This window comes from Rattus norvegicus, chromosome 9 (assembly GCF_036323735.1).
Source record: "Rattus norvegicus strain BN/NHsdMcwi chromosome 9, GRCr8, whole genome shotgun sequence".
Classification (NCBI taxonomy): domain Eukaryota; kingdom Metazoa; phylum Chordata; class Mammalia; order Rodentia; family Muridae; genus Rattus; species Rattus norvegicus.
Window position 1 is genome coordinate 87,562,943 of NC_086027.1, and position 27,382 is coordinate 87,590,324.

Consider the following 27,382-nt stretch of genomic DNA (forward strand, 5'->3'; position numbering starts at 1 on the left):
TTCATCCTTCGGAAACATGAAACCTGGGGTGTGAGAAGATTTAGGAGTAAACGGGATACACGCTGCATTAAACGAAGCCCATGCAAGAGAAATAATACAGGGCCAGCTTTGAGCTTTTGAGCCTTTTCCCTCCACAAGCATTTCCAAACGTCATTTCTTTTGCCTTGCAAGATTTGCTAGAAATTCGTGTTCAAACTAGGCTAACGAATCCAGTCCAGAGAAGGATGAAAAAAAAAAAAAAAAAGAAAACCAAGCACGCTATTTCTTGCTTTATATTGAGATTTATGCGTCGCAGCAGTGAAAGCGGGTTTTGCAGTTCTCAGCGGGAGCACCCTGGACGCCTCCGGTCCTCCCGCACAACGCCCCAGCCTGGCTCCCCTCTGCAGCTGCAGTAGCTGCCTGTCCGCCCGCCGCTCCCCTCCCCAAGGGATCCATCCCCCGCCCTGCGAGGGCCCCAGCCGGGTCCAGCCGGCGGCGGCTCCGCAGAATGACCCATAGTAACCTCGCTCCGCCCCTGCCGCCAGCGCCGCGCTCCCCAGGCCCGCATTTGATAGGCCGAATCCCGCACGCGCCACCGCCCGCGGGCCAATGGGCGGCGGTCTCTTTGCATATTCAACGAGCGCCAGCCCGGGATGCGCGTCCTGGACTGCGGCTCAACAGACGCTGCTCAGCTGGCGCCCGGGGATCGACGCTGCGGTTGTGGCCGCGGCCGCGGACTCTGACGGGGAGGCGGCGGCAGAGCGGGAGGCTGAGCCGGCGGCGGGCGGTCTTCCCCGTCTCGCAGGACAGCCCCGGCAGCTGCGTCAGGGTCCTGAGGAGGTGGCGCTGAGCGGGAGCCGCTCCGGGAAGCAGCCAGGCCTGCGTGGGTCGGAGCCCGCGGTGAGTGTGCGCTGCGCCCGTTGTGAGGCGATGAGGGTCGCGGGATGGCGGCCAGGCCTCCTTCCCCCGCCCCCCCCACTCGGCGTGCAAGCGACTCGCCAGTGTCTGAGGAGACGCCTGGGCCTCTGGGTGATGGGCCGTGGCGGGGGTCGGGGAAGGGGGGTTGGTGGAGGGTGAGTGGCGAGTAGGGCGTCCGCGTGGGTTCGGGGAAACCGCCGGCGTGGAGCCGCGGGCGCGGGAGGAAAGATGCATCGCGGCCTCCGCCGCGGGCGCGGGCACGTGGGTGGGGTCGTCCCGCTCCACACGGCCTCGCGGCGTCCGTGGGAGGAACCAGCGCCCAGCGGGACCCCGAAAACTGTGGGCGTGGGGCAGAAACTGCGGGTGCGGGGCGGTGGGACTAGCGTGGGGAACCTCTGTTTTCCCCTCCTCTAAGTGCGTTTTAGTCTTACACGAGTCACTCACGCGATGCACACACAGGCAGCCCCGGGGTTCAGGTGTGATCAAGTGAAGGGATTTCACAGGTGAAGATCCAACTGAGTGGACCATTCTAGTTCTACAACAGGCATTCCGGTCACTTCTGCATAGAGCCTCTCAAATTAGAAAGGGCAGGACAAATTTTTTGGGGGGGATCCTTTAGAAACTAGAGAGGGGGCAGGCTTAATGATAACTGCCCAGGATGACTGAGCTGGCATTTATCGAGCTTTTATTAGACAGGACACCCCAAGAACTTTGTGCATGGCTATGTTTGCATTGTTAGTCCAGTCCACCAGGACGGGCAAATTCTCATTTTACAGCGAGAGAACCTGCACTGTGGACACTTTAACTTAGCCCAGATCTGAGCTAGTAGGAGAAGCTGGAGCCCCAGGAGGGCCTGTCTGAGTCCAGAACACTTAGCATCTGATGGCTTTAGTAGCATGCAGCCCTCTTTGCTGTTCGAGTGGTTTCCATCGTGGCTTTGGGTTTTTAGGTTCTTTTGGGTCTTAGGGTTTCTGCAGAGCAGTACTTGGGTGGTTTTTTTTTGTTTTTTTTTTTTTTTGTTTTTTTTTTTTTTTTCAGTTTGTTTTAGGCTGCTTTGTGTGCCCACGTTGGTTCTGAGTGTTGTTGAAGGGTGCTGCTGAGTTACCCCTAAAAGCGCATGAACAGCTTATTACAGAGAGAGAGTGAGTGTTGGGACTTGAGAGTGCGTTTTCTGGCGTCTCCCTGAGCACCCCTCACATGTAGAGTTGTGCGCAGGCTGATTAAATTTTCTTAGTCGCTGATTCTTCTGTCATAAAATGCCTTGACTGCAGTGTGGCCACAGGAGAGGGTCCCCTGGTGTCTTTGGAGTCCAGTTACTGGATTTGTAGGACATTTGAGCCGAGTGGCAGGTATCCTGTGAGTCCCAAGATGTCATCCTTGAAGAAGGCAAAGAAAGAAGGACACAGTGAAGGACATTGTGAGGGGGAACACGACTAGCGCAGGCCTTCCTGATTCAGTTAATTGCTCACTGAGAGCCTTCTCATTGAGTTATGTCAGGTACCTTGGCAGGTGCTGGGAAACACAACAGGGACATAGTCGTCGTGTCCCTGTGCCCTCAGGCTGGAATTAGACTACACACCAGCCAATGATCTCGTAGATAAATGGGTGATTGCAAGTATGTTACATGCAATAAAGGTGAGGTATTGAGTGATTGAAGATTATAATAAGAGATTTACATGCAAATTCAGGGAGCTGCTTTTTAAAAACTGACTGAGATTTTTTCCTAGATGTTGAATTTGTTCTGAGGCAGTAATTAAATGTACATAGAGCAAGAGCTTCAGAACTTTTGAGCAACTATAATTTTTATATCTCAATATATTTCCCACCAGATTGTCATTTCAGCTCAAGTTGCAAAGCATCTGAATGAGATAGTGAATATTCCCAAGCATTCATTCTGGCTGCCTTTAGGGTGCTTAAAGTTTAAGTATTCCTGTAGAACTTGATTTTTGCCTGATGAATAGTTCAGAAGCAAGAATCTTTCATATGGACTGAGGATTTGAAGGTGTGATTTAGACATCCCAACCCACAACACCCACCACACTCCCAGCTCGGTCCTCAGTGATAGGCTTTTCTGATTTTCAATAGGTATCATAATTTTCTAACGTATTCAGTGTGGTTTCTATTCTACTTGGTAACTTAATATAAAAATTTTAGCTCTAAGCTGGGTTGGGTGGCTCACCTTTTATCCCAGCGCTTAGGAGGCAGAGGTAGTTGGGTCTTTGAGTTTAAGGCCAGCCTAGATAGCCAGAACCACATAATAAAAAAAATCCCAACAACTAAATAAACAACTTTCAGTTCTTAGGAAGCAAGAAAAACCATGCATGAATTGGGGAACTGTTGACTATATAAATATTTAGTCAAACACTTGTGAAGGCAGTTGTAATACTTTGATTGGATATCGTCCTTTTGTGCATACTGTATAGAATAAGTGCAAAGATGTGCTTAACAGAGTCCCTGCTTTGAAAAATTCATATTATTTTTTCATAGCACTGTCAATGTGATAGATTAGCTGAGTCTTTAAAGAGAGTAATATGATAAGTAGAAATTCAAGAAAGTGGAGATGTTAGAAGTAAAGCTGTCATGGCATGGTGATAAATATGAGCTAAGAGGAGAAGGTACTGTGTCAGACCCAGGCAACTGGAGGGCTTGTAGTGCACTATTCTCTGAGCTGAGGCTCACTGTTAAAGAACTAGGTATTGGTATGGGAGAACATGTTTCCAGATTTAGAAGTGATCTGTGGGAGTGGCCTTCTCTTTAGGGTACTGGTTTAGTGTTCACTAGTAGAGAATGCCATTTTGGGGCCTTCTCTTGTACAGGTGACAGTATCTGAAACCGTGTGCATGTCAGGCTGCCTGTGGAGGAATAAGAGCAGGAAGAGGCCTATGTTAGTACTGAGTAGAAGAGGCAGAGTTTGCACAGGAGATAGGAAGAGCATATTATTTATTTACCTCAGTGTTATTGTGACAAAAATACCTGATCAAAGAAGGCAGGAAAGGATATCTTTTGGCTCATAGTTTCCAAGATGTCATTCTGTTTTAGTGAGGGAGGGCTCGTTGAAAGAGCATTTCATATTAAGGTGGCTAGGGAGTATGCAAAGGGGAATATAGGCAGGTTCTAGGGCAAGATAAAAACCCTAAGAATAGCCCACTAGTGATTTATTTCCTCCAAAGACTCCACCTTTCAGTAATGCTGTGCTGTGTATCTCTCTCAAGGGGTTAGTGTATGGATTAGGCTAGCACTCTGTGTTCTAATTGTCTCTGGAAATGCCTTCGTAGACCCTCTTCCCTAACCAGAGGCATGCTTTACTAATCTCCTAGGCATTTATTAATCCAGGCAAGTTAACAAATTGCCTGGATTAACCGTCTCAGGACAGAAGGGAGTAGTCATTGCAGGGGAGGCAGTCTCCTGTGAGAACTCTTTGATTCTTACAGTATGGTCAAGCCAGAGGTGAGGAATAGAGACATGTATATAGGAAGAGTTTCCCAGAGGTTTTTTATATTGTAGTTTTGAGGTAGGATCTTTCTATGTAATCCTGGCTGTGCTTCAGACTGCTCTTGCTTCCCTCTCAGAGATTCTCTCGCCTCTGCCTCTGGAGTCCTGGGGCTAAGGATGTACCACCATGCCCTCTGTTAACAAGGTTTTGGTTTGCTTTTCAAGGCAGGGTTTGCAACTTCTTACTATATAGACCATTCTGACCTTAAACTCGAGATCACCTGCAGCAGCACCTGCACTAGCCTCCCAAGTGTGGTGGGATTAAAGGCTTGTACCACCATCCCACTGCCCAGCTCCCCTCTCTCCCAACAGAGGTTTTGCTCTTATATTTTTAATGTTGAAGAATTTATGGAGAGGGTATAGGAATATGAATGAGCAAGGGTTACCTACTTGATTAAGTTGCTGGGGCATAGGAAGGATTGGTGCTTTTTACCTTTATAATCAGTACAAAATTGTGGTAGATACTTTTCCTTGAAGGCTCTTTTTTATTTGGCAATCTTTATTTTAATTAACATAGCTTTACTTTCTTTGTTTCTAGTTTTCCAATTCTTTAGTATTTTACATTTCTGTATATCTTAATTATTTTACAAGACTAGGGGAAATTTTGCAAACAAACACCCTTTCCCTCGAGTGGTTTCTTTGTAAGTACTAGTAGTCATTTTACCAATTTTGTGCATTAGTACTTGGCCTTTTGCAAGTGTAGCACCCCTGTCCTGCCTATTGCGGTTTGATGGACAGAAGGATGTGTCTGGAACTAGGGGTGTTTGGGTTTGAATCTTTTTCCTGGATGACTGACTGTTGGCAGCTTATTTAACTTTTCTGGGCCTCAGTTTCTTTACTGAATGGTGGTAATACTTGAACCTATTATTCACTAGTGAGGTTTTAAGTAAGTGTCTGCAGTATTGTCAATAAACATGAGCCAAGAGCCAACTGATTTGATTTTAGAGAATGGAGACATTTTTTGATATTTTACCCCCCCAACCCCCTCCCCCCTTTTTTTTATGACAGGGTCTCTTTGTGTAGCCCTGAATGTTCTAGAACATGCTCTGTAGACCTGCCTGTCTCTGCCTCCTGAGTGCTGGGATTAAAGGTGTGCATCACCATTGCCTGGTTTTGCCTTCTCCCATGAAGTAGTATCATTAGCTTCTGTATACAGTTCCACCGTAAGGAAGTGTCTTATGTATTAGGAACCTCTTTTTACTAGAGTTTGAGGTGTCATATGTAAATAAGACTGTAAATTGGGAACATTAGCTAGATTTTGTTCTGTTATTTAAAACGTTACTAGTACATGTATGCATGGTTGTGTGTGAGTATGCGCGAGCGTTCAAGTGCGTGCATTGGAGCCCTTGAGAGTCCATCTCATGTATGCCACAATACACAGGTAAAGGTCAGAGGACATCATTGGAGTTGGTTCTTTCTTGCCTTTATGTGGGTTCTGGGGGACTGAACTCAGTTCACCAGGTTTCGGTGGCAAGCTTTACTGACTGAGTCATCTTACTGACCACAACATATCTCTTGGTTTTATTCTGTTTTAGTTAGTTAACTTGGACTTGGTCTTTAGATTTCTTGGGAAAGTTGAATTTCTACATGTTACTACATTGCAAGCAGGATGACACTGGCGTTCTCATTCAGATAACTGGCATCTGCTTATATTTACTTACAAGGTTTATGTCATATGACACGAACTCAGGTGGCATTTTTTTTTTTTTTTTGAAACAGGGTCATACTGTTTACTTCAAGCTGACCTTGAACTTGCTGTGAGGCTCAGGTTGGCCTTGAACTTGAGATTCATCTGCCTTAGCCTCCTGAGTGGCAAATCACCATCTTGGGTTGCTGAGTGGATTGCCATCCGTGTATGTAAAACTTGGTATGTAAATTGGAGTCAGTCACTCATTTCTCAGTCTCTCTTTCTGAAAACCTTTTTCTAATGGTGGGGTGGGAACAGGCTTTTTTTTTTTTTTTTTTTTTTTGGTTCTTTTTTTCGGAGCTGGGGACCGAACCCAGGGCCTTGCGCTTCCTAGGTAAGCGCTCTACCACTGAGCTAAATCCCCAGCCCCGGGAACAGGCTTTTTTATTTTTACTTTTTTTTTTAAAATGTAGCCCCATGCTTTGTTGTTTTGTTTTTGTTTCCTTTTTAATGTAACCCCATGCTGGTCTTGATTTTAAAGTAAAATCCCCTCAGTCTCCCAGGTGCTTGGATTACAGGCATGCAACACTGAGCCTGTCTCTCAGCCTTTCATTCCAGTTTTTGTAACATAACAATTTAAATTCTTACCTCACAGAGGTATGTTGGCCAAGGAAGCCAAAAGGTAGTTTAAGAGGACACAGCAGTGTGCTTCTTTCCTTGCCTCTCGCCTTTTGCCTCTTTTAATTTGCTTTTCCTATTCTTTCTTTTCCTTTTTTCTTATTCTTCTATCTCTGTTTTTGTATTCAATGGGAACAAGCATTCTGAATTTGATGTTAACAAATTTACTTTACGATTCAGCTATTGAGGAGTTAGAGGATTAGAATGTATCCTTTGGGGAGGCATAGAGCAGAGCTTGAGTCAGATCCAATCAAGAACCTCCATGATTTCATTCAGTGACTCATATCAACTCAGAAAGGAATTGTTGGATAGATTAAAGTTCCCTGGGGTATAGCAAGTGGAGAAGATGGGGGTGGTCTTTTCACTTGTTACATACAGGAAGTGTATTGAGAAGCTTGTCTTGAGTTGCTTGCCATGATGCTACTAGGACTTAGATATGGCATTGTCCACAGCCATTTGGGCTTCCTGTTGGACTTAATTTTTGTCCGGTCTCTTCTATAAAGTCTTTATCATGATTCTTTCTTTTCACCTCCCTTTCCTTTGCTTTGGCTTAAGATTTTTGTTACTTGTGTCATAATTTTCAGGTGACAGACAGCCATGCAGACATAGAGGCTGAGACTTCTGTAGCCTAGGTTGGCCTTGTATATCACCATCCTTCCTGGTTTGTACATTTTATGTGTTGACTACATGGAAATTACTGGGGTATTTATCTGGGTCTTTTCTTCTTTAGACATCTCAATAAGTAAGATTCTCAGAAAACATCTATGTCAGAGAAAGTGGGCAATAAATAGATGAAGCCAAAGATGAGTGAGACCAGACACTTCTTCAAGAGCTTTCAGGCCCTGTAAGAGGAAGCAGGCTGCTACCACGAAAATGGCCAGGAATGTGGCCGACCTTTTGGCTTTGAGCCAGCAGGAAGAACTAGTGGATTTGCCAGACAGCTACCCACTGAGCACAAGTGAAGATGAAGGGGACAGTGATGGAGAACGGAAATGTCAAAAGCTCCTGGAAGCAGTCAGTTCCCTTGGTAGAACGAATAAATGGAAGTTGGCAGAGAGATCTGAGGCTAGTCTGATGGTGTCAGAGTTCAATGTCACTTCTGAAGGATCAGGTGAAAAACTGGTCCTTTCGGATTTGCTTGGGTCTGCTACAGAGTTATCTTCATTGGCTACTGTGAAAAAACAGCTGCAAAGAATCAAGTCAAAGACTCTTACCATACCCCTTAACAAAGAAGTGGCTGACCGGACCCTCAGGGAAGCAGCATTCAGCAAAACCTCACAAATGCTCTCCAAGTGGGATCCTGTCGTGCTGAAGAACCGGCAAGCGGAGCAGTTGGTTTTTCCCATGGAGAAGGAACTGCCAGCAGTTGCTCCCATTGAACATGTTTTCACTGGCTGGAAAGCAAGAACCCCTCTGGAACAAGAAGTTTTTAACCTCCTTCATAAGAACAAGCAGCCAGTAACAGACCCTTTATTGACTCCCATGGAAAAAGCCTCCCTCAAAGCCATGAGCCTAGAAGAAGCCAAGATACGCCGAGCAGAGCTTCAGAGGACTCGAGCTCTGCAGTCCTATTATGAGGCTAGAGCTCGAAGAGAGAAGAGAATCAAGAGTAAAAAGTACCACAGAGTTCTAAAGAAAGGAAAGGCCAAGAAAGCCTTAAAAGAGTTTGAGCAGCTGTGGAAGGACTGCCCAAGTGCTGCATTGCAAGAACTAGAAAAAATGGAAAAGGCCAGAATGACAGAACGGATGAGCCTTAAGCACCAGGGCAAGGGGAAATGGGCAAAGTCTAAGGCAATTGTGGCCAAGTATGACCTGGAGGCTCGAAAAGCTATGCAAGAACAATTGGCTAAGAACAGAGAACTGACACAGAAACTCCAGGTAGTTTCAGAGAGTGAGGAAGACGATGAAGGCACAGAGGAGAGAATAGTCCCTGTCTCTGATGGAATGGATGACCTACGGATGAATGCAGATGCTGTAAATCCCTGGATGCTGAGCAGTTGCAACAGCAGTGCAGAAGGAGGTGACATCAAGACAGACCCTGAACAGATACCTGAATTTGTGACCCATGCATCTTCTGAGAGTGAGGGAGATGAAAGACCGGTGGCAGAAGAACTTGTGTTGAAAGAAAGATCCTTTCAAGAAAGAGTTGATTCCAACAATGCTAAGCCATTGGATATCCAAGAAACAGAAGACTCTAATAGCCAGGAGGTATTATCTGAATCGAGAATATTGCTTCAGAAACTCAACAAGGAAAATCATCAATCTGAGGATCAAGAAGTGAGTTCAGTGGAAACTGTTCTCCATATCCAGAGAGAGGACCTTGCCTCAGAGAAGTTCTTGGTGCTCCAAAGGCTAGAGAGAGCACATGTTCTGGAGCAACGAGGAGAGTTGGGCAAAGAGGAACATTATCCAAAAAAGGAGCTTTCCGGACCTGTGTTGAAAGGGGTGTGGAAGGAAATGAATCCACCCACCCACCCTGATGCCTCTGGAGGAAAGAAAAAGAAAGAACAAATGATTGATCTACAGACCCTCCTAACTACTCCGTCTCCTCCTGTGAAGTCTTTGGCAGTGCCCACAGTACAGGAGTTGGAAGATGAAGTGGAGACAGATCACAAGCAGCTAATAAAGGAAGCTTTTGCTGGGGATGATGTCATAAGAGAGTTCTTAAAAGAGAAAAGGGAAGCTATAGAGGCAAATAAACCAAAGGACTTAGACCTATCATTGCCTGGATGGGGTGAGTGGGTTGGTATGGGCCTAAAGCCCAGCGCCAAGAAAAGACGCCGTTTTCTTATTAAAGCTCCTGAAAGTTCTCCAAGAAAAGACAAGAATTTGCCAAATGTGATTATCAATGAGAAGCGCAACATCCATGCAGCTGCTTATCAGGTGCGGGCGGTCCCACACCCATTCACCCACCATCAGCAATTTGAAAGAACTATCCAGAACCCTATTGGGTACACATGGAATACCCAGAGGGCCTTCCAAAAGCTGACAGTTCCCAAGGTTGGCACCAAACTAGGCCATATCATTAAACCCATAAAAGCAGAAAATGTAGGATACCACTCTTCCTCAAGGTCTGACCTCTCTATCCTACAGAGCAATCGGAAGTGCCTCTCCAGAAAGCAGCAAAAACAACTGAAGAAAAGTTCTGCAGACTGAGCTGCCAGCAGAGTAGCATCTTTGTTCCTGGGACTAGGAACCTCTAATGTTTCTTTTGGTTGTATCATCATTCTTCAGGGTCATTTCCTAAATTGACGGAACTCTGTACTTAAGCCACATTATAGAAATAAGGCATTTTTATCTAGTAAAAAGCTTACATTCCATTTTGAGATATATGATAAATTTAGAAATGATTCATTCATGGAAAAATGTAGAGTTACCTGTATAGGTGCCTATCCTAGGCTTAGAGAGAGATGAGTAGACAGAGAAGTTCAGGCTGTGATTGGGCAGAGGAAGCATAGGCAGCAGAAAATGCTAAGTAGTTTAGATATTAAGTTAATAGATCCTGATATAGTGGCTCCTGTGTAATCCAGCATTCTGAGAGGTTGAGGATCATTTAGTTGAGACCACAGAATGAGAACTTGGCTCAAAAACAAAACAAGCCCAAAAGGATTCTAGGAAGAGTTAACAGGAAGAATGAGCAAATTTAGAGACTTGGAGAAGACAGACAATGAAGATAGAGGAGAATAGAACTTAATAATGTGTTGCATGTTACAACTAAGGTTATAGTCTGCCATGCCTAGACAGCTTTCCTAGTGCAAAAGGGAACCTGACCCCAATCTTTTACCTGAGGAATGTCATGTAATCCTTGGAGGAAATTACAGGTTCAATTTCCTGGAATGTCTTTTCATGCAAATGAGGTATCCCCTGAACCTTAAACCTCAGCTAATGAAACTTCACCTTAAGAAGAATTCCTTCCCACTCTTCCAGGATTAATATATATAGCCCTTGACTCACCCTAAATAAAGTATATGTGCACAAACTGTTTCATTGACTACTAAGAGAGCTGTTTTCTAAAAGTTGTAACACTGAAATCTTCAGGATCCCCCATCCCCAGCATTCTCTGCCAGACCTGGATCCTGCTGACCCACCAGTTCTAGACTTCGCTTCATCTTTCCTGCCTGGTGTGTAAAGGAAGAATCAGACCGCAGAACTCGGCTTCAGTCCATCCTTCCCTGCCTGGCATACTGTGGAACTTGGCTCCGCTCTATTCTTCCTTCCCCCTTTAGTGTCTAGTAGCTCCTGGACATCTCAAGGGAAGAAGCAGAAGAACAGAAACACAAAGTGTGACAGAGAATTGGGGGTACTGAAAAATCAGTTATGGAGGGCCTTAAATGCATTGTAGAGAAATTTAGAATTCTTTTCATCTCTTAGGCAAAGTAGAGGAAGTAAGACTTGGATAGAGGATTGTTGTGACATTTGAGTTAAAGGAGTGAGTGCCCAGCTGGCATCGTGCATGCAGGATGTATTGTATGAGTAGGGGTAAGAGTTAAGAATGTCAGCTGTAGAAGTTAGGGTGAGCATGGGCAGGAGGGCTGGATGACAGGAAGTAGAATAAATCACCTGGCAAGAGCTCTGGAGTCAGGGAGGAAAGGGATTTTTTTGGATACCTTGACATTTGAGCAGGGTTTTGGACCTGGGAGAATTTAGCTTTCCATTTTTACTTATTCTTGGAAAGATGGAAGGATATATTGAAGTGGGATGCAGAATTCAGGTTTTAGAAAATTCTTGTATATTTTTAGAACGTAAAACTACATGGTAGAATGTCCCTGCAATCCCAGCACTTGGGATCAGGCAGAAGCAGGAGGATAGCTGAGAGTTAAAGGCCAGGAAGGGACTACAAGTAAGAATCAGTTAGAGGAGGGGTCTTGAGATAGGTGATGGCCAGATTGTGGAGTGAGGGAGTGGTAAAGCTGACTCTTTGAATATGGGCAAGGGGTCATGTCCAGAGTACGGGCCATAGAGAGCAGATCAGTAGATGAAGGACTCTGAGGCACTCAGAGACCATTATAACGATTCATTTTTAAAATGCTGACTTAATTTTCTTTTGATAGGAATCTTGTTTTAGGGATCCACACATCAAACTTTTTTGTATTTCTGCCTTGTTTAGCTGGGGTCATTTCAGTGAGGCACTGTTGTTGAACATAGTGTTTACCATAAAGGAATACATTCTGTGGCAACATTTGAGTATGACAAAAACAGAGGCTTTAAATATAGGATCACAGGAATTTCTAAGCTTATAAAATATATAAACATATATAAATTATATGATTATAGGAAAAGTTGCTATCTAAGTTACTAATTTTTTTTCCTTTTCCACCATTGTGCCTTAAACCATGGCCTTAGGAAATCTGGGCAAGTGCTCTGTTACTGAGCTACAGCCTCAGCTTTGTTTCTCTTTTTGACAGGGTCTTGCTGTGCAACTTAGACTGGCCTTGACTAGTCCATAGGCCAGGCTGGCAGGTTGGCTTGGCTTTGAACTCTATTCTGCCTCTCTGGTAATCCCCCATGATTAATAATAATTCTTTTTCTATGGCACTAGTCTTGAACTCACAGAACTTCTGTATGCTATTCATGAGTTCTGTCAACAAGCTGTATCTGTAGCCGCCTCCCCACATTCAGAACTGTGCCCCTACTAGGGGATTTTTTTCTTTTTTGTTTTAAAGACCGTGTCTTTTTTTTTTTTTTTTTTTGGTTCTTTTTTTTCGGAGCTGGGGACCGAACCCAGGGCCTTGCGCTTCCTAGGTAAGCGCTCTACCACTGAGCTAAATCCCCAGCCCTAAGACCTGTCTTTTTAAGTTGCCCAGGCCAGGTTTGAACTCACCATTTAGTTCTGTTAGTCCTTGAACTTAGAATCTTACAGCCTAAGCTTCTGGAGTAGCCAGGTTTATAGGCATGTATCACTGCTCAAACAACTCATTATTTAACATTTGTAATTCGTGTGTGTGTGTGTGTGTGTGTGTGTGTGTGTGTGTGTGCACTTCAGTGACTGACTGCACACGTCCATCCACTCCACTCACCCACCCACGTGATGTATCTTTCACCAGGGTCTGTGATGATGGCCACTAGGCATTGAGTAATGAGTAGACACTTTGTTCTTCATGCATAGAGAAGAGGGCAGTAAGCAGTTTTATAAGCAGTTATTTAATTACAGGCACAGTAGGTACTGCTAAGGCAAAACAGAATGTGGTGAGAGTGGAAAGCTTTAAGTAGGGTTGGACAAGTCCAGTCGGAGAGGGTAGTAGCAGGGAGGTAGGGGAACGGGAAGCATGCTAGGCCAAAGACTTACAGCAGGTGGGATGAGGTGGAGACCTGACATTGGACAGTACACAAGGCCCAGAAGGTGAGTACTCTGTGGAGACTCTTAGGTAGTACTGGACCTAAAGTAGAAGACCCCAGATCAGAGAAAGGTAAAAGGCAAACGTCCTCTCAAAGGCTATGAGCTGTGGTGGGAGAATTAGAGAAGTTGCAGATTGTGCTGAGCCAGCTGACCAGCAGTGTCTCAAGTCAGTTTGTTGTTTCGGTCTCACACTATAAAAAGGTTTTATTACTACAAGACATGGAAAGAGTTAACATTTATCTTCTTGTGGTTTGCATTATATGATTAGGAATGTCAGAATTTACTAAAGTTCTATTTTGACAAAGTATTTATAAAAATTTAACTTATGCCCAATTATAATTTATTTTAATATATTAGACTTAGAATTTAGTCTTTTTAGTCAGATTACATAAAATTTATAATTCTATAGAGTTTTTTTTTTTTTTTTTGGTCATAAAGTTCTCCAAGCTGTCTTCAAACTCATAATCTCAAAGTCTGCCTACCTGTGCTACCATGCCTGGTTTAAGTTGTATGTTGTTTTAAGCAAGGTCCCACATTGTAGCTCTGGCTTGCCTAAACTTGCTATGTAGATTAGACTGTATTTGAAATTGTAGCCATTCTGCTTCAGCCCTCTCCTAAAACCCCTGGCCTCTCTCCCTCCCTCCCTCCTTCCCTCTCCTCCTTCCCTTCCCTTCCCTCCCTCCTTCCCTTTCATTCTTTCTTTTTTTTTTTTCCCTTTCTTTTTTTGGAGCTGGGGACCGAACTCAGGGCCTTGTGCTTGCTAGGCAAGCGCTCTACCACTGAGCTAAATCCCCAACCCCTCTCCCTCTCTTTCTTATGACAAGGTCTCTGTGGAACCCTGGGTACCCTGGAACTTTGTTATATAGACCAGGTTGGCCTGGAGCTCACAGATTGACTGGCCTCTCTACCTCTTAAATGCTGGGATCATCAGGAACCATGTTTCAAGTTGTATGATTAGAACATATATTTCAAGTTAGGATTCTCCAGATTCTGTTTAGTTTGTTTAAAAAGAGTCATACACTGGCTCAGTGGTTTGTGATTTTTAGTTTATAAAATTTGTTCCTGTCTGAATGTGTGGAAATAATTTGTTCACATATCCTTGAGCATTTACTTGATTATAACAGTATATGTTCTCTATGAAAAGTAGAAAACAACATAAAGTTGAAAATTTAAAAATCAGTACTAATTTTGCATCCAAAATATGGCCACTGCTGATATTTTGTTTGCTAACAAGTGCAACTATATTGTGCATATTCAATATTCAGCCTACTCTTCCTTGTTAATATGTCACAAGTAATTACAGTGTTAACAGATGTTTGAAATATTTGTAGTGGCTATATAGTCATCTAATGAATGTACGTGTCACAGTGCATTTGATATTTCCCAGTTACTGTGTATTTGCCTATACAGTGTTAACAGATGTTTGAAATATTAGTAGTGGCTATATAGTCATCTAATGAATGTACGTGTCACAGTATGTTTGATATTTTCCAGTTAATGTGTATTTGCCTATTTCCTTTTGAGTGCCTGTTACAAATGACTTATTAAAGATTCCTAGAAGTGAAACATTGGGTTAAAGGCTATGAAAAAGTTTAGTGCTCTTAATAAAAATTATAAACTTGCTTTCCAAGTGGTGCTTCATTCTTGTGCCCTCATCACGAGGGTGGCATATTTCACTGGTGCTTGCATTATGTACTTGGCCTAGGAGACACTTTCATTTTAGTATTTTTATTGAGACAAGGTCTCTCATATAACACTGGTTGCCCTAGAACCTGTTATTGTAGACCAGACTAGTCTGGGGCTCATGGAGCTTCATTTGTTATGCTTAATGTTTTGTGTATACAAAAAAACCAAAATGACTCCAAAGAACCTAGCCTCTTGAGTATTTTGGTTAAAGTCAGACTCCGTGATGTTATGATTTAAACAATCACCATGCTTATCCTTACCTATAGTCTACTGAAAGATTTGAAGAACAGGACTCGTTAGCATCTGTTTTTTGAGTAAATTGATAGAAAATATAACCAGATTTTATATCCCTTTGCTTTTTTGGGAGGATTTCCAGCCTATTTTTCAGAAGCAAAGGCATACAATTCCTTATTGTATTTTCTGTGATGATTCTTGTTTTACTCTTCTGGAAATAAATTCATAAAGCAACAAAGACAGCAAAAGAAAACAGTTATTGAATACATGCTGTGTAATGTTTTCTGTGTTGCTTGGGCTAAGTATTTCATAGATGAGTCATTAATGTGCCCACCTCTTTGAAGTATAGGTGGAAACCAGCAAAACTCATAGAGGTATATTTAAAGTATTGGGTTCTTAGAGAAAAGACCCCTAAGAAGTTGCTAGAAGACTTCATAAAGAGATAACATAAGAGTTGGAGTTTGGACAGTTGACTGTGTAATAGCACTGGGATTAATAAGGGGAGGGTGGAGAAAATTAGTGGGATTTGTAAATCCTCAGAGTAGCTATGACTGTTACATTGTCCATTGTGTGGGATATCTATCAGCAGCCTCTCCCCCAGTTCTGGACCCCACAAGGACTGGGGTGTGCATTCTGTCATTGAGCAGCATGCCCTTGACAGATGCTTGAATATTAGCTAATAATTACTTCATGGATTTAAAATATTTTTCAGCTTAATGGTATGACTATATATAAAAGTTAATGCTACATTAAGAGAGAAGGCAGTAAGCAACAAAAAGCTTCCACATTCTTTAAAGACAAGTTGGCTCACATTTATTGACAGCAATACTGAGATACTTAAAATCTCACAACAGTGAATAGGTTCTGTTCTCACCACCATTCAATTAAACAAAAACCCCAAGGCCCAGAAAAGTTAAATAACCCCTGGAGGGCAGTCATCCAGTAAGAGGACTCCAACCTAAGCCCCCGTAGTTTCAGATTTGTGTTTCTGTCTGTCAAACAATAATAGGCAGGATGGGGTGCTATACATTACAGGGAAATTCTTGGAAGAAGCAAGTTCTAATGCAGAGAATTGGTAAAATGACTACTAGTACTTATAAAGAAGAAACCACTCAAGGGAAAGGGTGTTTCTTTGCAAAATTTCCCTACAATCTTGTAATAATTAAGATATACACAAATGTAAAATACTAAAGAATTTGAAAACTAGAGACAAAAAAAATAAAGCTATGTTAATTAAAATAAAGATTGCCAATTAAAAAAGAGCCTTCAAGGAAAAGTATCTACCACAACTTTATACTGATTATAAAGGCAAAAGCACCAACTCCTCCCATGCCCTGGCAGCTCACTCCAGTTTAACTATTTCTCATCCATAATCCAACACCCTCGCTACTAAGCCTCCCTTAAAACTTTTGAGGTCAAAACCTCTATTAATGGTGGTTGGGTGGTGTTTGTGCACACCTTTAATCCTAGCACTCTTGAAGCTGAGACAGGATGGATCTCAGGGTTCAAGGCCAGCTTGGGCTTCACAGAGAAACCTTGTCCCAAACCAAACCAAACCAAACCAAACTTACTCATTAATTTCAAATTGAAAATAAATGAGTAGAGAAGATAGCCCTTTGAAGGAGAGAGTGAATAAAAAAGGGATAACCTGGTGCTTTTAAAGTAGTGGTGATAATAAATCATGAGGTTTACCAGGATGCTGGCAGTAGAAGTGGGTGGAGGAGATTGTGAGGAAAGCACTGGGTAGGAATCTACTGAAGAATGTGGTAGAAGAGGGACTATTACAGATTAGAGGACTGGAAGTACCCTGGCAGTGGAGGGATCATGTATAGGAGAATTGGGAATTTGAGCCGGGAGCATTTAGGCTGTAGTGATTAACTAGAGTCAGGTCAGGGAAAAGGCCTTGAAGGATTAGGGAGGTGTGATTCAAGCAGTGGACAGCACAAAGACACACCTTGCAGTATCTCACCTGGGCGGTTTACTGGGAAGGGGATTATGCAGAGGCTGCTGCTGAGTGGGGGTGGAAGGGTAAAGCAGGGAGAGGAAGCACTGGTGTTAATATGGGCTATAGTGCATTGACATGGGGAGGGAGGGTAGGAGCCTCCTTCCTGGCAAAGGTGGGAATGTGTCCCACTGGGCAGCTAGTAAGGCCTATCCTGCTGTTGCCAGGACCTGGAGGACAGGCCCCAGGAGATACCTAACAGACTGCTAACAGAAAATGTAGGTATTGATGTCAGAGAGGGATGGAATGGAACTAGAATTGGACTGCATTAAATAATTCTGTATTATTAAAATAAACTTTTTTAAAAAAAATTTGTGCCTAGAAGGTAATACAGAAACATTAAGGCCTTTTATCTGTGTATGTTTGCACACCGGTGCATGCTGCTGCACTCTTGGGGAAGTCAGGACAACTTAGAGGTGTTAGTTCTTTATTCCACCTTGCAGGTCCCCAAGATAGAACCTGGGTTGATAGGTATTTGGTGGTGGCAAACACCTTTAGCCATCTCTAGCCTTAAAATGTTTTTTTTTTAAATGCCTAATCCCATATGCTTAATAACCTAAACGGGCACCAGTGTACACGTCCAGCCTATTGAGAGTTTCCTTTTGCTGAAGGGCAAGTTTCTGGGGATTTTTTAGAGTTTGAAAGGTTGAGCAGGTGCCAGCCCAGATAGGCAGATCTGTCACCTATTCCATGCTCATTATGTAAATCTGAACTTTCCTATTGAGATTAAAAGGCAAAACACACTTGTATATCTGAAGTATTCTGTGAGAAATGTCTGTGTTGCCATTTGCTTTAATTATGAGTACTAACTACACAGATTACTTATTTGCCCTTTAAAAGTGATCTTAGTTCTAAAAGAACTTTATAGGCCCATGACATGCGGGGCAGCTTCCGTTCTTCCATATATCTGCAGGTTTTCATTATCTGCATTGAAGTTTCTTTGTTAAAGAATGTTTAGTAATTTTTTTTTGGAAAATTATGAAATGTTCCTTTTACCATATTTGTTTTTTTAAATTATTTACATATTTTGCTTTTATTCAGACTCTATTACCTTGATGCTGGCTTTGTTACTATAAAACTAAACATAAGACAAGAAATTCCACTTGTTCCTGTTGACTTGATCTCTGGCCTGGATTTCTGCTGTTTGAGCAGGAGGATGTTGTTGAGTTTCTTCTAAAATGAAGCAGGAAGTTTTATTTAACAGAAAACTAAAATGAAGCAGGATGAATTAATGTTAGCATTGTGAGTAAAGTGGATTGAAACAGACTCTCACTGGGTAACCCAGCTGGGTCTATTTCTACAGCCTGCTGAGCGGTTGCCACCATGCCTGGTTCCGCAATGTTTTTGATTTTTGACTTTTCTCTTTTCTCGAATACAATCTCATATATGCAAGTAAGCTCAGTCACTGAGCTACTGTCAACCTAGTCTGAAGTATATATAATTTTAATATGAACATACGGAGTTATTCTTACCTACATGGACAATAATATGTGGAGGTTTTTTTTTTTCATGTAACCACTGTTAGTACTTCCCTGTCATTTTCTTACTGTATTACATAACTTTTATATTGCTAGGCTTTTGTAGAACTTGTATTCATCATTCACTCAAACTATACATGACATGAGCACTGATGTCTTAGGCTGTTAAAGTGTTTAAGTTTGTATTTTATTTCATAGGCATGGAAAAAATCCCCAATATACTGGGGTGGGAGACCTGGGGAGGCAGTGTCTACTGGGGCTACGATAAGAGGTCTGGGAGGTAGAGAAGAGTAGTATAGATACAAAGAGAATGGAGTGGTAGTTGGATGTGGATGTGGATGAACTTAATCTGAGGCTGAGGCTGCAGTGCCTAAACCACAGACGTAGTCATTTCAGTCTTTGACCATCGTAATTTACATAGTGACTCAGCTGCTGCTTTCCTATTGACTCTTGAGTACTGTACTGTGTGTGTGTGTGTGTGTGTGCGTGTGCGTATGTGTATGTATCTGTGTGTGTGTGTCTTCTGTGTGCGTGTCTGTGTGTATGTCTGTGTGTGTGTCTGTGTATATCTGTTTTCTGTTTGTGTGTGTCTTTGTGTGTATGTCTGTGTGTCTGTTTTCTGTGTGTGTCTGTGTGTCTGTCTGTTTTCTGTGTGTGTGTGTGGTCTGTGTGTATGTCTGTGTCTGTTTTCTGTGTGTGTCTGTATGTCTGTTTTCTGTGTGTATATGTCTGTGTGTGTGTGTCTGTGTGTATGTCTGTATGTCTGTGTGTCTGTCTGTGTGTCTGTATGTCTGTTTTCTGTGTGTGTGTGTATGTCTGTGTGTGTGTGTCTGTGTGTATGTCTGTATGTCTGTCTATGTCTGTGTGTGTTTTCTGTGTGTGTCTGTATGTCTGTGTGTCTGTTTTCTGTGTGTCTGTCTGTGTGTGTCTGTTTTCTGTGTGTGTGAGTGAAAAGTCCATCCTGACTTACAGCAGAGGAGGACCTTGAACCTCTAAATCTAGTTTGGGAATACATGGAATATATGAGACCTTGTCTTAAAAACCCTCACAGAAAAACAAAAACCTCTAAAACTTTGAGCTGCTACAGCTTTTGCCTACAATGAACAAGCATTTAAAAACCTTAAAACCAGCGATTAGAAACTATTATTTCCTTTATACACTCAAAGATGAAATATATGCAAACAGTTGTCTTCTGTAGGACATACCTACCTTGCTTTTTCACATTGTATTTTGCCAATACTTTGTCATTGGAAATGTTTACATTTTGTCTCTGGCCTTTGGACCCCTCCTCTCTATCCCTTCCTCTCCTTCCCATCCCTTCCTTCTTTTGGAATTTCCCTCCCCCTCCCCTTCCTCCCCTCCCTCCCTCCCTCCCTCCCTTCCTTCCATTTGTCTTTCAAGACAAGGTCACAGCATAGCCTTGACTCTCCTGGTATTCACTGTGTAGTCTAGGCTAGCCTTGAACTCAGAGAGCTGGTCTCTGCCTCCCTGAGTGCTGGTGTTAAGAAGGTATCTGCTACCACTGCCCAGCTCTTTTATTTTCTAGGAAAGAAAATTAAAGTTCAAAAGTGAGGTTATTTTCTGCTTAAAACAGCCTTCAGCAAAAGGTTAAGCAGTTCACTTTTATGGGTATGAGTTCGTGGGATATAAATGTATTACTAGTCTTGGACTTAGAATTATTAAGACACAAGCATAATTGTCATAATCTAGAAACTAATGTTCTGGGAGTATGTGTATATGTATGAATATATGTTATATATTTGGCTCTTACTTGCAGAAAATGATTAGCCTACATACAAAGATATATGAAGTGTGCATAGTTCTAGTTATTATTGTTTTAGCATACACAACATTCAGTTATTGACTTGTTGACACATAACAATTATAATAGTTGCTGCCGGTGAGTTGTGAGTACCTGGCTTTTATACTTGAGTTAATACAGAGGTGGTTACACATGTCGTGCCACTCCTCCCTATTTCCTCCCCCTTTTTTTTTTTTTTTTTTTGGTTCTTTTTTTTCGGAGCTGGGGACCGAACCCGGGGCCTCGGGGCCTTGCGCTTCCTAGGTAAGTGCTCTACCACTGAGCTAAATCCCCAGCCCCTTATTTCCTCCCCCTTTAATCAAACAAATTTCTCTGAAATTATACCTTTGAATGGAGAAAACTTCAAACTGCTTTTGCATATAATACGACGTGTGGATTGTGGCTTGAAAAGGTAAATTAGAAAAATAGGAATAGATTTTCTTGGGGTGAGCAAGTTGAAACAAGGTGATTCAGAACTCAGTATTGAGTGCATTTTCGTTGCTGTTGTTGTTGTGTGTGTAAGCAGCGGGGACAACAGAGTAGCCCATGGCTCTAAGGAAGCTTCTTAAAGGAACATATTTTAGGAGGTTGCCCAAGTAGAATTGGTCAAACTTTGTGTTGAGTTTTATCTAGATGCATTCTCTGCTTGTGGGATTTCAGTGAGGTCTAGAAATTACCTTTCAACACTTGTTTTCATAGTGATGCGTTTTAAAATCTACTGGTATTTAAACGTTCAGCATGAAGTACAGACATAAAAAAGATTACTAGGATGTGACTATAAATTGTAACTAGGTATGGTCACTTGTATTCTAAGAAATCGACCAATATACAGATCTATAATTCAAACACCTAGCAGGCTGAGGCAGGAGAATCACCTTGAGTTAGAGTGATTATTTCACTGAAGCTCATGGAGAGAGCTCAAAGCAGAATAGTATACTTCATCAAAGACTAGTTAAGCCTCCTTTTATTTACTTACACATTATATTTTTGTAAAACCAAGCCAGATTGGTTGCTGAGAGTGGGCTGCTCAGGGCCATCTTTGGGCATTAAGGCTGTCTGTGCTCTGCTGGCATGTGGTGCTAGCCTTGGCTGCACAGAATGTGTTGCTGCTGCTTCAGGAGCTGTTGCTGGCTCTTACTCGAGTTAGTGACTTTTCTTGTGATTACTATTATTTCATGTCATAAGGGATGAAAGACCCCAGCTTAACAGCAGTAACGCCATTTTGCAAGGCTGTACTTAAGATGACTGGTTCAGGGAAAGGTTAGAACACTGAGTACACAGCGGCTGCCAAGCAGGATGTGTTTGGTTGAAGGCCTGGCAACAGGAGGACTGCCGTTGAGCACCTGACAATGAGAAAAGCCCCGGGAGAGGTCCCACACCCTGGTGGGGGGCCGAGTCAGCCGTTATGTTCCAAGAAGGTAGCTAAGAAACTTGCCCCCGGGCTGAACCCTTGGGGGGCCGAGTCAGCCGTTATGTTTCTGGAAGGTAGCTAGAAAACTTGCCCCCGGGCTAAACCCTTGCCATATTAGAATCCACCAATTATATCCCTGTAACCATGCATCTGCTTCTGTATGCTTGCTTCTGCTCCCCAAAATCCTATAAAAGCCCATCCTTGGTTCCGTGGGGCGCGCCAGTCCCCCGAGTGACTGAAGCGCCCGCAGGTGCCTGTGCCTGTGTATCCCGACAATAAACCAAATCCTCTTGCTGATTACATCCTGTGGTGTCTCGGTCTGGTCTTTAGAGTTAGAGGGTCTCCATCCTGAGGGAAAGTTCTCCCTGAGAGCTTTTCAGGGACTTCATGGATAGACACGTAACTTCACTTACATGAACCTAAAAGAGTGGTAAACAAATTGATAGTGCTGAAAAGCCTACCTGTAATTAGCTCGTGGGATGCGTGCAACAGACTTGAAATATGCTAATGACTTAATCCTCCTCATGACATTGATATACATGAAGTCTCCATTTTATGTAAATGAGAAATAGAAACATAATTTGGGTGGCATTTAGTAAAGTTAAACCTGGAATTTGCTTAAATGCTTAAGATCAGGTTGAGCTAGGGTGTGGAAGCACACGCCATTAATCCCAGCACTGTGGAGGCGGAGCCAGGCAGATATATATCTGAGTTTGTAGCCAGCCTACTCTACAGAGCGAGTTCCAGCATAGCCAAAAGCTACACAGAGCAACCGTGTCTTGAAAAACCAACAGTGAAGTTGAATGGACTGCAGTGTTTTCTAGTGGACAGATGTGAGAAGTGCTTAAGTGAAGGTAAGAATATCGGAATGGTAGTTTTATAGGTAAAAATGGCATCCTGTTAGCAGTCGCATTGCATTTGTAGTTAACATAGGAATTGCCCCATGTTCTTGTTTGTTCCTAGCAGGAGTTTTGGGGGGGATCTGTCATTTGCTTAGCCTTGCATTGAACCTGAAGCTTTAGGATTTTATTCAGGCCCGTATTCCATGTGAGTGAATGGGAGTCAGCAGTAAGCCAAGTCCTTGTTACCGTTGTTCTAAAAGGAACAAGTCTTGGGGCGGGAGAGAGCTCAGCCCTTAAGACTACTGGCTGCCTGTCCAGAGATTCTGCCTTCCAATTCCCAGCACCCACATAGTGTAAGTTACTTCTTGATAATAGATCAAACTTAGTGCTAGAGGTCAGGCTATTGTTTTGCCAACTCTAGGAATGATTGTTGAGTAACCTCATCACTGCTTATCTAAGATTTTTTCCTCATTCGGCAATCAAGGTTCTTCATCTTGGGAAATTCTCCCGTGACCGCAAATCAGAGTAGTTATCATCCCAATTAATTTTAGCGCTTTGTACTGTATTGGGGATGGGAATGCGGTTGCCCTGTGATATATAAGGCATCGCTGTCTACTTTTGGATTGTTCATCAGATTCTGTAGAGTGCAGGTGACTGAGGAAAATCTCAGAGGTGCTGACGGACTCAGCTTTTTAATTAAACAAAAATAATGTAAAATTAAGTTTAAAAGAGAATGGTATATTAGTCATTGCTCTGTTGCTGTGCAGGAAGTGGTACCATGACCAAGGCCACTTAATTTGGACCTTGCTTATAGTTTGAGAGGTTTAATCTGTCAGCATGGCGGGGAGCATGGCAGAAACGTAACAGCACTCATGAAGCTGGGGCAGCAGCTGAGAGTTACATACATCCTGATCTCAGGCCAGGAGAGGAAGAGAGAGAAAGACACTGGGCCTGGTGTGGGCTTTTGAAACCTAAAAGCCACTTCTGGTGACACACTTCCTCTGACAAGGCCACACCCCTAATCTCACAGTTCTGGCATCTGGTGCCAAAACATTCAAACCCGTGAGCCTGTTGTGAGGCATACTTTCTGAAACTACTGCACTAGATAATAAATAGCATGGGGTTAGGACACGTCTGACTACTCTTATGTTCTTGGAGTACCAAGACCATTTATTTTCTTACTCCCATTTATCTGTATATAAGCTTTCAGTCTTCACCTACCCACAAAAATCCATATTCTGTGGACTGGTCTTCCTAATACTTCATAATATGACAAACTGTCAGACAGCAGCAAAGCAAATACCAGCCTGGGATGACGAAGAGTCCAGGTTCAATCTGACTTCCCACGAGTGCTGTATAGTAGCTTTGGCTCTCTTACTCTGTAAACTAGGCTGGCTGGCTCCTTCTTACTATAAATGTTTTGAGAACTTCATGTGTAAATACTGTATTTACATCATTTCTCCCCTTAAAATGCCTTCTGTCTTTCCTCACTCAAAACTCATGATCTCTTTAATTTTTGTCTTGCACGCATCCACTCACGCACATGAACATACAAGAGAGAGAGAGAGAGAGAGAGAGAGAGCGCAGGCTTGCTGAGTACATTTAGTGCTATTTGCATATGTATTGGTGTAGGACTGATCACTTGGGATTGGATAATCTATCAAGGCCCCATCCCAGGAGAAGACTGATTCTGTCCCACTCAGCAGCCATTGATTGTCTGCAGTTCTTTGTTTAGGGGTAGGGCCTTTTGAGGTTTTCACCATTCACATTGGCCTGCCAGTTGCCGTTGAGAAGGTACAGGTCTTGTTTAATCAACCATATTTTTAAGATTTCATGGGTGCAGCTTTCTTGTCACATACAGAAGGCATCTCACAGATGATGTCCAGGTGTCTAGGGGCTCTTACAGTCTTTCTGTCCCTTTTGCATAATGCTCTCGGTCTTGGTGTAGGGCTTGTGTTGTAGATGTATCAGTAGGGCTGGGTGCTGTTCTCTGCATTCTGACCGGTTGTAGTGGTGTCCTTCTGCTGCAGAAAGAAGCTTCTTTGATGGAGGGTGAGAGCTACACTTACTGTGGGTACAAGGACAAGTATTTAGAATGTAGGTAGAGACAATACTGGTCTAGGAAAGTAGCAGCCATAGGTTCTCCTTCAGGGCTCATAACTGTTGGAGCCACAGGCCACATGGCCAGATTTACAGCCCATCATGAATTCATTCCTAATGAGTGGGCCTTAAGTTTAGCTAGACAGTGGTGATTGCCCCAGGTTTAAGTGCCACCATTTACCCTTGAGGCTCTATGGCTATGCTGGTCTGTGCGGTTTATAGGCATCACAGCTGGGTAGGACTGCTGGTGACTTTTCTCCACTGGCAGCCTGCTTTGTCCCTTCAGATGCTATGAAAGCTAGTCGTCAGGGAGGAGGCTTCCAGGTCAGTTCCAACTTGAATCTTCTAAATCTTGGGTCTGAAGTATGTGGTGTTTTTAGCAATAGCGTCAATGCCTCTAACTTGTGGGAGACTACCAAAGACAGCAGCAATAGCTTGTATTATTGGGAGTTAACTCTCCTGACCAACCTAAAGGCTTCCTCTGCCTGGCACTAGGATTGTTGTACATGGCTCCAGCGGGGAGAGAGCATTATCACCTCAAGTGGCAAGTGGCATGACCTCATTCAAAGTCTATACGAGTACATATATAATCTGTACACACATATTTGCATATCTCTGAGTGTATTTCTAATTTAAAATGTTTTCCTATGGCTTTCAAACATCCTTATTGTGTCATTTTCCCATCCTTTTCCTTCCCTCCTACATTCTATTGCCTCCCCTTCCACTTCCCGGTAAATTACATCCCTCCCAGTTTTTCCCATTTCTCCCGTTATAGCTTTTGTGTCCTACTATGGAAATGCCTCTCCCCATGGTCTCTCTTGGTCTTCTTGGTTTCTGTGGTTACTTCATGTTATATATATACTCATATCTAAAGATTCAGATAGAATCTGGTAAGAGAGAACATGTGGTATCTGTCTTTCTGAATCTAGGTTCTTCAGTATGTTTTCTAGCTCTATCCATTTACCTGAGAATTTTGTGATTTTCTTTTTCTTTCTTTAAAAAAAAAAAATTCATGTATATGAGTGCACTGTTGCTGTCTTCAGACACACCAGGAGAGGGCATCAGATCTCATTGTAGATGATTGTGAGCCACCATGTGGTTGCTGGGACTTGAACTGAGGACCTCTGGAAGAGCAGTCAGTGCTCTTAACCACTGAGCCATCTCTCCAGCCTGATTTTAGTTTTCTTTATGGCTAAATAGAATCCCTTTGTGTATATTACCACACATTATCCATTTACCAGTGAGGTCGTTTTCATTTTCTAGTGATGGTGGCTAGAGCAGGAGTGAGCTGGCTGAGCAAGCACCTGTGGGGCAGGAGGAGCTGGAGTCATCAGGCATGTGTGCCGTAGGTGGTAGAGCTGGGTCATACGGCAGCTCTTGAGTCTTTTTGGCGTCACAGATTTTTTCACAAAGGCTGCACCAGTGAAGATCAGGAAATTGGCGGATGCTAAGGACACATGGAGACCATACGTTATTGTCATGCTTCGTGATTTGATCTGTAAAAATTGACCAATATGCAGAACCACCAAGGAAAATAAAAATCCGGTGTGCCTGTTTGCCTTTCAGTCCTTGCTACAAATGGGGCTCCTGGGAAATCTGCACTTGTGTTTACAGCAGCTGAGCTAGTGCAACAGAAGACTAGGAAGAGGGCAGACTTGGGGTTTCTTCTGGTTGTCCTCACTCCTTGAAGCATTTGTGGATACTTAAGGTTAGGTTGGAAAGGCTACTCTGGTTTACAGTAGTGGAATGACTCCAGGGTTAACAGATGCCATACAGATACAGTACTTAGGATGTTACAGGGCCAGTACACTGCTCTGACCCAGAGGAACTCTAGTTGTGCTTAGCTCATAGAAAGAATTTTTCTTCTAATGTGATTTTCAACTGATCTATCTTTTTTCCTTCTAGATTCCCGTTGAGATCTGTTGATTGTATTTTTGAGCACATGAATAACCACGTATCTTCAACACCGTCTACCATGAAGCTAAAACAAACCATCCACCCCATACTTTTATATTTCATACATTTTATAATATCACTCTATACTATTTTAACATACATCCCATTTTATTTTTTGTGTGAGTCAAAACAAGAGAAACCAAACCACATTAAAGCAAAGCCTGTCAGTTCAAAACCGGACTCTGCATACAGGTCTGTCAACAGTATGGATGGCTTAGCTTCAGTATTGTATCCTGGCTGCGACACACTTGATAAAGTTTTTATGTATGCAAAAAACAAATTTAAGGACAAAAGACTATTGGGAACACGTGAGATTTTGAATGAGGAAGATGAAATACAACCAAATGGAAAGGTTTTTAAAAAGGTAAGATCTCTGCTGCATTGACTTCATCTTTGTACCATGGGTCTCCTGTCATTGTGCACTTAGCATTGTGGGAAGTGTGGTCTCTGGGACCTGGGAGTGGCTGGTGTTGCTGGAGAATGTCTCTCTGTAGTGCAGAGCTTTAGATTGCTTCCTCCCACCCCCCTACCCCCGCCCCCGTCCCCTGTTTTTCAGAAAGGCATGGAGAACGTGCCCTGATATGGGGCTCTTGAACTTGCTATTGCCAGTGCTTGAGGGAGAGGGTCTAGGTTCCCTGGGGCAGGGAACTTTCTGGGGCAGAGAGTACTTGGCACCATGTGACTTGTTTTGATTTTTCATGTGACTCACAGTGGGTGTTAATACCTTGATATTTTGCTTATGGCAGTTACAATTTTTGTTTTTACCACTGTAGAGAATCTTGCCATTGGCTTGAGAGACAAGCTATCTTTATAGACAGAAATGTTGTACTTAAGAGCCTTG

At 42.9% G+C, this 27,382-nt stretch overlaps 2 protein-coding genes across 3 annotated transcripts in view; both read left to right on the forward strand.

Moving 5' to 3' along the window:
• Positions 1-658: 658 nt before the first annotated feature.
• The window catches only part of Acsl3 (acyl-CoA synthetase long-chain family member 3), a 49,478-nt gene continuing 22,754 nt past the window's right edge, over positions 659-27,382 (forward strand). Inside the window, exons 1-2 of one of the 2 annotated variants that reach the window (NM_057107.2) lie at positions 659-879; positions 26,491-26,905. In NM_057107.2, coding sequence (NP_476448.1) covers positions 26,528-26,905 — 378 coding nt within the window. In that variant the 5' untranslated portion in view covers positions 659-879; positions 26,491-26,527. Of the gene's footprint in view, positions 880-6,115; positions 6,257-26,490; positions 26,906-27,382 lie in introns of those variants that run through there. The other variant, XM_063266533.1, reaches the window with a different exon arrangement.
• On the forward strand, positions 6,118-14,661 carry LOC102551819 (U3 small nucleolar RNA-associated protein 14 homolog B-like). Its single transcript, XM_039084660.2, has 2 exons — positions 6,118-6,256; positions 7,425-14,661. Exon 2 carries the CDS (start codon positions 7,568-7,570, stop codon positions 9,848-9,850), a length of 2,283 nt encoding a protein of 760 aa, XP_038940588.1. The 5' UTR covers positions 6,118-6,256; positions 7,425-7,567; the 3' UTR covers positions 9,851-14,661.

Excerpts from the sequence above, each read along its gene's own strand:
- LOC102551819 (XM_039084660.2), top strand. The coding sequence starts at position 7,568 with ATGGCCAGGAATGTGGCCGACCTTTTGGCTTTGAGCCAGCAGGAAGAA.